This window comes from Schistocerca nitens, chromosome 5 (assembly GCF_023898315.1).
Source record: "Schistocerca nitens isolate TAMUIC-IGC-003100 chromosome 5, iqSchNite1.1, whole genome shotgun sequence".
Classification (NCBI taxonomy): domain Eukaryota; kingdom Metazoa; phylum Arthropoda; class Insecta; order Orthoptera; family Acrididae; genus Schistocerca; species Schistocerca nitens.
This window is the reverse complement of record NC_064618.1, coordinates 122,794,733-122,807,176: the sequence shown is the minus strand read 5'-3', so window position 1 is coordinate 122,807,176 and position 12,444 is coordinate 122,794,733. Positions and strand designations below refer to the sequence as shown.

General features: G+C 36.1%; 1 protein-coding gene across 1 annotated transcript; it reads left to right on the top strand.

The window, feature by feature from the left end:
- Positions 1-9,901: 9,901 nt before the first annotated feature.
- Positions 9,902-10,535, top strand: LOC126260303 (glutamic acid-rich protein-like). Its single transcript, XM_049957627.1, has 2 exons — positions 9,902-9,990; positions 10,088-10,535. The coding sequence occupies exons 1-2, from the start codon at positions 9,902-9,904 to the stop codon at positions 10,533-10,535; spliced, it is 537 nt and encodes a 178-aa protein (XP_049813584.1).
- The last annotated feature ends 1,909 nt before the right edge of the window (positions 10,536-12,444 follow it).

The window sequence follows — 12,444 nt, the reverse complement described above, 5'->3', positions numbered from 1 at the left end:
AGAATCCACATCTGCCTCTGGAAATGTCTTACAATTTAAAACCTGATTCCTAAATCTCTGTCTTACCGTTATATAATCTATCTGATACCTTTTAGTATCTCCAGGATTCTTCCAGGTATACAACCTTCTTTTATGATTCTTGAACCAAGTGTTAGCTATGATTAAGTTATGCTCTGTGCAAAATTCTACAAGGCGGCTTCCTCTTTCATTTTCCCCCCCCCCAATCCATATTCACCTACTATGTTTCCTTCTCTCCCTTTTCCTACTGACGAATTACAGTCACCCATGACTATTAAATTTTCGTTTCCCTTCACTACCTGAATAATTTCTTTTATCTCGTCATACATTTCATCAATTTCTTCATCATCTGCAGAGCTAGTTGGCATATAAACTTGTACTACTGTAGTAGGTATGGGCTTTGTGTCTATCTTGGCCACAATAATGCGTATACTACGCTGTTTGTAGTAGCTAACCCGCACTCCTATTTTTTTTCATTATTAAACCTACTCCTGCATTACCCCTATTTGAATTTGTATTTATAACCCTGTATTCACCTGACCAAAAGTCTTGTTCCTCCTGCCACCGAACTTCACTAATTCCCACTATATCTAACTTTAAGCTATCCATTTCCATTTTTAAATTTTCTAACCTACCTGCCCGATTAAAGGATCTGACATTCCACGCTCCGATCCATAGAATGCCAGTTTTCTTTCTCCTGATAATGACGTCCTCTTGAGTAGTCCCCGCCCGGAGATCTGAATGGGGGACTATTTTACCTCCAGAATATTTTACCCAAGAGGATGCCATCATCATTTAACCATACAGTAAAGCTGCATGCCCTCGGGAAAAATTACGGCTGTAGTTTGTAATGGTCCGCCTATTCGTTGATATCACTAATTGCTGTAATCGCACTATTTCACTCCAATTTACGGAGCTTGTTAGCACTTGATGTTAGGTTGGCGCCATTAAAATGCATTGTATTGTAGTAATCGCTGCTGCTTGCTGGATCGCTGCTGTGTCTCGATGCTGATGCTGGCTCTAAATCTGGTTGTCTAGGGTTAAAAACATGAGGTCCTGTGTTTTTCCATGTGCTTTTGATGATAAAGAACAAGCGAAACCAACACATATGTAAACACCAAATATTTATTACTTTGGTGGCCATATTAATTCCACTGTCCACCAAAGACCATAACACAACACAAAGTAGTACTTCTTTTACATGTTCTTTGCATTGTTTTTCCATCCCAAACAATAGCACAGAAACACACTTCACCAAAGTGACATTCCGACTGCCCCCGACTGCCTTCTCGCTGCTTGTATTTATAACATTGTCAAAGAACTACTAAAAAGAGATATAGTTTATAAGTCACATGTATATCTGTTATCATAATTTGTGCAGAAATGTTATTAATTTGCATCGAGTGACATAATTTAACATGTTATTAAAATGACAGACAGATTTGTTGACTTGACAGAATAATTCTTTGTTACAAAAAGGCCGTGTTTTAGAAGTTTGTCAATTGACTTCTCTAATTTGCATAAATAAGTAAGTAACATGAATTATTAAGAATTACATTGGTTTTCGTCTAAAATAGGATTGATTACGTGAATACTGAGTGAAAACGCTCCTAGTGAACAAATAGGTTTCACTGGGCGATTTTTATTTAAGGAGATCCAAAATACCTAAGTTGGCCACTATTTTTCGTACTTCATATTAATTATTTAAGATGAACTTTAGTGTTTTTTCATGATGACATTTGCTGTATCAGTGATCAAGTGATATTAACTTTTGTGTGGGTCAGTTATTCCTTATAATTTAATGGGTTGACTGTTTATGGAGACGTTATGCAATCATTGTTAACATACACAATAACTTTTCTATAGTCATAAATACTCATTAAACTGGTTGAATTTGAAAGGGATCGCATACTTCATTAAACTAAAGCCTTTAATATGTTCCGTTACAATACCCCCTTCGGGTAATATCATTTACAGAATGTTAATGATATTAGCCGACTAGGACAAATGTGTCAATTACTATGCATAATGTGTATGTATACAACAACCGTTACACCGTTTCAAAATGACTTTTTCCTGCAAATATTTTAGTTGTGTTGTTTCAAATGCACTTTGTGTTATGGCTCTCAGTATGACAGCATAATAAAAATATTTAGTAATATATGAAAGTAAAAAAAAAAACTATTAATCTTTGCTCCCAGTGAGCCACATGGAAAATGATCAAAAACAGACACAAATATATCACATGCGATTTTAAGATGTATAAAAAATATATGTAAATTATTTCAAAGTCAGCTCTCATTGAGTCACAGAATAATCAAGATAATAGAAGGAACATAAATATATTACATAGATGGACAGGTCAGATGTCCATAGGAAAATATTGCAACTGTCTGCTCTTTTTGAGGCACATAAAGGACATGAAAACGAACATAATTATAAGTATGGACATGATATATAAACACAAACACTAGAGAAGTCACATGTATGAATACATTAAAAAAAAAGAAAATATTTAAAAAACTTGTCTCCCATTGAGACACATAGTCAAGATAGTACAAGAACATATTAATACCAAAATTGCACACTTAAATTGGTCACAACATAACACAAACATCAAACTTGGTGAACATTTGATTAGCTGTAGAAAATTGTACACAAATCCTATGCCTAAGAAAAGAATAGTAACAAAATGATGGGTCTTGCACAACAATTTTTTCATTGTCTTTTATATTTGGTGCAAGTATGTCCCATATTCAACAATACAAGCAGAAAGTAATAAATGTTCGTCACCTTCTTGCCCATTGCAAGTAAAGAAGATGTCTCAAAATTTAATATTCAATAGTGACAATAAAAATATAAAAACATTCTCTCAGAGATCTGGAACTTTTCCAGGGTCTATAGGATGAGTGGTAGTTGCTATTTGACACACCCAGTAAAAATCTTTGCTGGTAAAACGCTTTACAGAAAATGGGTAAGTTGTATTCAAACAGGGAAATGTGCTTAATCATGTTTATATGGTTTCAATTCAGTGATGTTTCTTAATCCAAATAACCTTCTTGATCTGGGAAAGATAAGTCTATACGCATTAGGATGTGGGCTTTCTTTTATTTCAAATGGACAAATGTCAATGTTTACTTTACCATATAGACAACCTAGCTCAACATCTTTGTCTACCGTATTTCAGTATTTTCAAACAATAGATAATTTTCAATTTCTTTAGTTCCTAAGTCTAATGTCTCTTTCCTACACTTAGACACATCCCTCTCTGTTTGCAAAGCATTGACATTTAAACATAAACCTTTGTTTTCATCTGTTCCTCTTAACACTGTGTTGCCACTCAACAAACTATTGTTTTCACCCCATTTTTTATAAAGTCCACTACGGATTCTTATCCACCATATAGGATACAAGGTTGCACTTACCTTTGCTAATTCTTTCCAAAAGGCATCTTTGTTTATACAGTTTCCATAGTTGTTCCACAAAACTTCTAAAAACTTTTCCCCTTTTTCTTGAAAACACACATTTACATTCCATCCCTTTATATTTTCTTTAATAATATTATTATTATTACCATTCTCATAGATTAGTGTTTCATAGTTCCCAATAGGCAATAGCTTGTCCTCAGATACACATTCCCTAGTCTGCATTTCACTTAAATTAACCTCATCATTACCCACGTTTGTCAAATCACTTACCTTTACCACATAATCACTTTTCAATTCTACAAATACTTTTATTTCTTCCTCCACACTCTCATCAATAACATCAATTGATTTAGGATCATTATTTAAATGTCCCTCTATTACTTCTTCCTCCTTCTCCACAACAACCCCATCTTCAGTTTCCCCCCTATGTATCTGAATCTCAGCAATTGTGTCTTTGGCTCCATTAAACACATCGCCATCCCCCTTCTTATCAAATAAACCCCCCAAAATAGATTCTACTTGTGGTGTGTCTGACTTGTTATTCACACCAGTATCCTTTTCAGCCCAACTATGGAACTCTGCAATGCCTTCAACTTCTGCACTTTCACTAACTACCTGTGCTTGAACACAGTTTTGACTAACTGTATCACTATTACTCATAGTATCCCAAAATCTTTTATTAAATTCTAATTTATTCATTCTAACAACATCAGTATTTTCATGGTATTTACTCTTTACATTGTATCCTCTCCTTTTCCAGTTTCGGTTATGTGTTGTCCTGTCATAATATTGTCTAGCCCCAAAACTACGGACATCTAGTGGGACTGTCCACCGTTTCCCGGCTGGTTTCCTCGGTCTGTCCGTTTGTAGTTGTCGTTTTGTTCACTAGTTTCAACAAACCCCCTTCTATCTTGTTCTCTTCCCCAATACCTATTTCTATCATTCCTGTTATTTCTCCTCCATCCTCCCTCCTGTGTATTGTTTTTGAAATCATTTTCATATCTCCTATCTCCCCTATTTGGAGCATTATTTCCAGAATTTTCAAAGTCTCTCCTCCCATAATAATAATCTCTATTTACATTCCTGTTCCACCCCCCATACTGGTTGTTGCCAGAGCCAAAACTTTGGTTACTTTCTCTTTCCAAGGCCCTATCTAATCTATCTACAAATTTCAGGAACTCTTCCATTGAATCGTCTGGTCCATGGACCAATTCCCACTGCAGTCTCTCTGGTAATCTTCTTTTTAAAACATCAATTTGTGTCATAATATCAAAAGAGTTATTCAAGTGAGCAAGTTTTTTCAATTGATCTCTACAAAATTTTTGCATTCCCCCTACTTTCCCTCTATACACTGGTCCGTTTAGAAATTCTGACTTTAATCTGGCTTGTATGGATTGTGACCAAAATTTGCAAATAAATTTAGCTTCAAACTCTTCAAAAGTATTCCAAGAATCATTATTCTCATTTGCCCTGGATAGGGCCTCCCCTTCTAGAAACCGTTTAACTAACTTAATTTTTATGTTATCTGACATTCCTACAACAAACATATCTTTACATTGGTGAATAAAGTCAATAGGGTGCAAATTTTCACCAGGAAAGCATTTCATTTGGATGTGTCCATACATTGTATTTTGATTGTAAAACATTTGTTTTGACATCAATGCATCTTCCAATTGTGTATATTTAGTGTGTATATTTTCTACTTTTGTATCTACATTAGTGGTATACAGGTTGTATTCTTGTTAAAGGTTTTCTGATGTTTTGTCTATTCTCTGATCTAATCTTTCAACTTCAGTATCTACTCTGTTGTAGTTGACAGCAATGCTGTCTGTGTTCGCTTGTATGTTTTCATTTAAACTTTCAACTTTAACTTGAAATTCTTTTCTGAAGTGTATCAACTGTTCGCTAGTGTTCTTACTGAGGGTAGTTTTAATTTCCTCACACTTCTCATTGAGATGAGTACTTAATAGATCAAAATCCAAACTTAACTTATCCAGTCTATCTGTGTTTTCTTTAAGTTTCGAACTTACTTGTTCATTTGATTGTTTAAAATCCAAACTTAACTTTTCCAGTCTATCTGTGTTTTCTTCACTTGATTGTTTAAAATCCAAACTTAACTTATCCAGTCTATCTGTGTTTTCTTCACTTAATTGTTTAAGTTGCGAGCTTATTTGATTTGCAAACCCTGCTAGCCACTCTGTTAAGTTTAATTGTTCACCATCCCCTGGTTCAATTTTTACATTTCCTACGATCTCATCACTCTCAGGTAGAGACATGTTCACTATTAATTTTGTAAATGACAACAACAACAAAATACCTTGCTTTATGTAGCTATGCTATGATGTCGTGATCGGTGTTGTTGTTGGCTTTCTTCACGTCTATTCGGTTTTATCGAAGCTGAAGTCTTGATTGACGAATTCCATTGACATAATCCAGACGTTAATCTTCCGAGCGGTGTGATGATAGTTTTTCGTAGTACCACATTCACACGTTTTTTCTTTCTTTTCACTTTGACATATGTTCACTGTTGCCACACTGCGCAAATAAACTTTTTCGGAATGCTAAGCACTTACGAAATTTATCGCTGCACTATTATCATCGATGCAATTAAAGATCCCGGACGAGCCCCCACTTTTGTAATGGTCCGCCTATTCGTTGATATCACTAATTGCTGTAATCGCACTATTTCACTCCAATTTACGGAGCTTGTTAGCACTTGATGTTAGGTTGGCGCCATTAAAATGCATTGTATTGTAGTAATCGCTGCTGCTTGCTGGATCGCTGCTGTGTCTCGATGCTGATGCTGACTCTAAATCTGGTTGTCTAGGGTTAAAAACATGAGGTCCTGTGTTTTTCCATGTGCTTTTGATGATAAAGAACGAGCGAAACCAACACATATGTAAACATCAAATATTTATTACTTTGGTGGCCATATTAATTCCACTGTCCACCAAAGACCATAACACAACACAAAGTAGTACTTCTTTTACATGTTCTTTGCATTGTTTTTCCATCCCAAACAATAGCACAGAAACACACTTCACCAAAGTGACATTCCGACTGCCCCCGACTGCCTTCTCGCTGCTTGTATTTATAACATTGTCAAAGAACTACTAAAAAGAGATATAGTTTATAAGTCACATGTACATCTGTTATCATAATTTGTGCAGAAAAGTTATTAATTTGCATCGAGTGACACAATTTAACATGTTATTAAAATGACAGACAGATTTGTTGACTTGACAGAATAATTCTTTGTTACAAAAAGGCCGTGTTTTAGAAGTTTGTCAATTGACTTCTCTAATTTGCATAAATAAGTAAGTAACATGAATTATTAAGAATTACATTGGTTTTCGTCTACAATAGGATTGATTACGTGAATACTGAGTGAAAACGCTCCTAGTGAACAAATAGGTTTCACTGGGCGATTTTTATTTAAGGAGATCCAAAATACCTAAGTTGGCCACTATTTTTCGTACTTCATATTAATTATTTAAGATGAACTTAAGTGTTTTTTCATGATGACATTTGCTGTATCAGTGATCAAGTGATATTAACTTTTGTGTGGGTCAGTTATTCCTTATATTTGATGGGTTGACTGTTTATGGAGACATGTTATGCAATCATTGTTAAAATACACAATAACTTTTCTATAATCGTAAATACTCATTAAACTGGTTGAATTTGGAAGGGATCGCATACTTCATTAAAGTAAAGCCTTTAATATGTTCCATTACAAGTTTCCCATTGCTTTCAGCCGTTCGCAGTACCAGTACAGCAAGGCCATTTTGGTTAATGTTACAAGGCCAGATCAGTCAATCATCCAGACTGTTACCCCTGGAACTACTGAAAAGGCTGCTGCCCCTCTTCAGGAACCACATGTTTGTCTGGCCTCTCAACAGATACCCCTCCGTTGAGGTTGCACCTACGGTACGGCCATCTGTATCGCTGAGGCACGCAAGCGTCCCCACCAACTGCAAGGTCCATGGTTCATGGGGGAAGTGTATTTCACTATGCAGAATATATTGATGCAGTTTTAATGTGAAAGTGTCTTTGGTGGTTAACTCACTGCAGTAATTTTTGTTTACATCACAAATCAGCTTCGGACAATGTATTTAAAATTTGAACATTTTATGAATAATAGATATCTACAGATGAAACTTATTTGAATGTACAAATATTGTATTGTCCAAATGAAAGATAATTTTTTCCTGCTCTTTAAACAATATACAGAGAAATTTCAGAATCCAGTGTTAAATTATATGGTTTATTGTTTAAATGTGTTCCTTTCTGCAAGTGCAGGGAGACTTTTGTGCTGAATTATGTGGGCAACTTATATTTATAAGAGATGTAAAGATGTTCATAGCTGACATTGTACAAGTTGATTTTTTTCTTTTTGTTCTTTTTTTACCCAAACACCCAAGAATTTGTATGAGCTGATCAACGCTAATTGTGCTTCACTTGACATTGCAGCCAGAGGATATAAACATATTCCATTTTGTGAATGGAAATTGTATCAGATCTGACTGAATATTTCCACAACCTTTTTCAGACAGTAATTAATAATATATAATTGGATCATCTGAAAAGAGTTTGGGGTTATTATTTATGTTATCTGCAAGCTCATTGACATATAGCATGAACAGCAAGAGTCTGAACACACTTCAGTGGGGGCACACCTGAAATTACTTCTACAAATGTTGATGATTCTCCATCTGAGATACATGCTGTGTCCCTCCTGCCAATAAATCCTCAGTTCAACCACAAATTTTTGCTTGACACAACATATGATTGTAGTTTAAATAATGAGCATAGATGTGGTACTGAGCCAAATACTTTTTGGAAGCTTGCACTTTCCTCACATGATGCACTGAAAGCTTTGGAAGTAGTCAGGTAGATGCTTCATTTCTTGATTCCCAAAAAGCATTTGACTCAGTATCACACCTACACCTACTGTCAAAAGTAAAGTCATGTGGGGTATTAAGTGAAATTTGTGAGTGAATTGAGGACTTTTTCATGGGAGGATGCAGCATGTTATTTTGAATGGAGTGTCATCACCAGATATAGAAGTAAACTCAGATGTACCCCATGGAAGTGTTTTGGGACTCTTGCTGTTTTTGTTGTAAAATAATGATCTTGCAGACAATATCAATAGTAACCTCAGACTTTTTGCAGATGTTGCAGTTATCTATAATGAATTACTACCTGAAAGAAGGTGCACAAATATTTAGCCAGATCTCAATAAGATTTCAAAGTGGTGTAAAGATTGGCAACTTACTTTAAATGTTCAGAAATGTAAAATTGTGCACTTCACAAAATGAAAAAAATGTAGTATCTAATGACTATAATATCAATGAGTCACTTTTGAATCAGCCAACTTGTACAAATACGTGGGTCTAACACTTTCCAGGAATATGTCATGGAACAATCACATAGGCTCAGTCATGGCTATAGCAGGTGGTAAACTTCAGTTTATTGGTAGAATACTGGGGAATCTCAATCAGTCTACAAAGGAGATTGCCTACTAATCACTTGTGTGACTGGTTGTAGAATACTGCGTGAGACCCAGACCAAATAGAACTAACAGGACATACTGAATGTGTACAGAGCAGGGCAGCACGAATAGTCGTAGGTTTATTCAATCTATGGGAGAGTGTTGATGAGATACTGAAGGAACTAAACTGGAGGACTCTGAAGATAAATGTAAGCTATCCCTAGAAAGTCTATTAACAAAGTTTCAAGCACTGTCTTTAAATGATGATTCCAGGAAAAGATTACAATCCCCTACATATTGCTCACATAAGATCAGGAGGATAAGACTGGAATAAATACTGCATGCACAAAGGCATTCAAATAATCATTCTCATTGTGCTCCACACATGAATGGAATGGGAAGAAACCCTAATAGCTGATACAGTGGAACGTACCATTTGATGTAGAAGAAATATTCAGTCTTCCTTACTGCCATGATCCGTAAATAACAGTGTATCACCTGAGAAAAGAACCACCTGGGTTTCCCAGGACCAATCTTTTTTCAGCTTCAATGCTGATTGCCATAGTGGAGGACATTCTGTACAAGATACTTCATTATGTTTGAGATCATAATATGTTCTAAGATTTTAGGACAGAGTGATTTCAGTGATATTGGACAGTTATTTTATGTATAACTTCTGCTGCATTTCTTATACATGGGTGTGACTTGTGCTTTCTTCCAACTAGTGGACACAATCCTTTATTTCCTACAGACCTCACTTCCTTGATTGTCTCGTTATTCATTCTTATATTATTTCACAACTTGGATAATTCTTGTGTATCCATAGCAAAGATACAAACTTTCCATCGGAAGCTGTTAGGTGAACATAGAGTCTATGGCACTCTTTAGTGAAAGTCAGTTTCTTGTTGCATATGTCGGTGTGCCTGTACCATAATGTAGGTCATGAGAAGAGGATGCAGTTATGCAGCCAGAGGCTACTTCTAGAGCGGGAGGCCTTAATTCGGAGGGCCATCATCAACAGCTCATTGGAGAGAGGGGTCCGCTGTTCAAGTAAAAAAAAAAAATGACTAGTATTTTGATTCGATCTCAGGGTCAGTAAGTGATGAATTTAGTCACTTACACTTCCGTACGGTGGTGCGTCACAAAGGCAAAATCTGTTACTTGTTTGTCCTGGGCTGCACAATAATGATGGACATGAGGAAGAAGCAGAGGAGCTGGTAAATGAGAAACAAGAAGTCACAGAAGAGTACAAGGAGAAGAAAGATGAAGAACAGAAGGCAGTAATTTGTATGCAGGAGGGGGAAGGTGAAGAGGAAGACAAAAGTGACATGGACTATGAGAATGGTGAATCTGAAACACTAGAGGAAGTAGAATGCAGTGGGGAGGAGGAGGAGGAGGAGAAGAGGAGGCATGGGGAAGATGAATGTGAGAAGCGAATTGAGTTGCACAAGAAGGAAGAAAGTGAAGAGCAAGATGAAAAAGGAACACAAAGCAGTGCCGTGGAAGAGGAAGCTGGAACAGATTGCAGCTCAGTTCCAGCAGACAGAACTGCTGAGCAAGAGGAGGAATCTAGCTGCAAAAATCTGCCACGCTGAAGGGGATGCACCTGGCACTAGACAGGGTATGTATTGTGTTCATTCAAAATTACATCTCAAATGTACTCCGTTTGTATTCTAATCATGGTCACACCAGATCCAGGGCAGGGGTGAGCACTTTTTGTTAAATGTATTTGCATTTTTAAATATTAAAATATTCAGATTTCTCAGCTAACTTTCAGAATATAAAGTAGAATTAAAACAAAAATTCTAAAAAATTACAAGTAATATTTAACATAGGATAGGTTTAAGCTGCTTGACTGGGAACTACCTACTTTGATTGGCTTGTGGCCCAAACAGCTGCTGAAAACATCCATCCACAAAAAGGTGACCATTCACGGGCTGACCAACAACAAAGATGACATGTTTAATGAACCGCAAACTAAAGGAAGTAGAGTAAAGTATGACAATAAAATACCCTCCAATAACAAAAAAATTACAGAAAGTCTGATTTTCCCACACACATATGGAAAGTAAGACCATTTCCCACACTTACATCCTTGTGTACTTACTGTCTGCAGGCCTGCCTTCACAATTGTAGTGATAAGTGAAAAAGGGATAAGGGTGAGAGCACACTTTGATTTTACATAACGCGAAGTGTGATGTCATAGAAAATTGAGAGGTTTTCTTGCTGTTATTCACATGAAACATGTATTACTAAAACTTTTGGATCAACCAATTTCTAATGGAGAACTTCTCTCAACTGTAATTTCTTGGCAGCTATGCTACAGCAATGTACCAAGAACTGACACAAATAAATCTTCTTTATTATTAAATTAAAACATTTTATACATATTATTGCTGGTATCTTCAATAAAATGTAAAGGATTTGTGGCATATCAAAGTTGGGATGAAAACAAATTATATTTGGCAGAAGGAGAAATACAGAAACAAATTGTGACCTCAGCCAGAACAGAACCCTGAATCCGCACCTGTTATAACTGTTCCAGGTTAATCAATTTCTTGATCGATAACCCATTGCAAGAGAATGACCAGGATAGGGTTGCCAACTCTCCAGTATCATACAGGAACTTCTGTATTCTTCTGAATATTTTAGCGTCTCCTGTCTCCCATATTTCAGAAAATTACACATTAAAATTTAAACCTGCCACATATTTTTCAAATCTCATTGCTGGACAATTGTTGCAATATCAATTAATCGATACAGCATAGTATTATCGATACAGTTACTACATTAATATAGGCCTATAGGAAACACAGAACATAACACGGTGTTGCGAGGCATGTTGCAATTATCATGTTTCTTAGTCATTCTGCTCAATCCGAGTTATGCAAAATGGAAGAAACCAAACTCTGCAGAAAAAGAGGAAAGTACTTCTGTATGTATCAGTGGAAAGAAACTCATTTATAGGTTAATCCTGTAAAAGGAAACAGTCCTAAAGCGTATTGCACCCTTTGCAAGTGTGAATTCAACATAGCACATAGTGGTAGTACAGACTGTCAGCAGCATGCCAACACTGAAGCCAACACTGAAGGACACAAAAGCAGAGTTAGGGGAAGTAAGACATCTAAGATACCCAGCTATTTTCAATGCCTAAGTGATAGTCCCACTAGTGATGAATCCGACAAAGTTGCAGTGGGTGAGTTATAGTTTCTGTATCATACAGTGAGGCCCAATCTAAGTTATATTAGCATGGATTGTGCAAATAAACTTGCAATGAATGTATTTATGGATTCAGATGTGACCAAAAAAATACATTGTGGTAGGATGAAAGTAGAACCTATTTTAAAAAATGTATTAGCACCTAGAAGTGTAAGTGATTTCCTAGATGTGCTTAATGATCCAGAGAAGTGTAGCATCTTTTTTTCTGTGGCTTCAGATGAGTTGAATTTCAAGAAGAGGAAAATGTTTCCTGTAGTAGTCAGGTACTCTGAACCTTGTGATGGC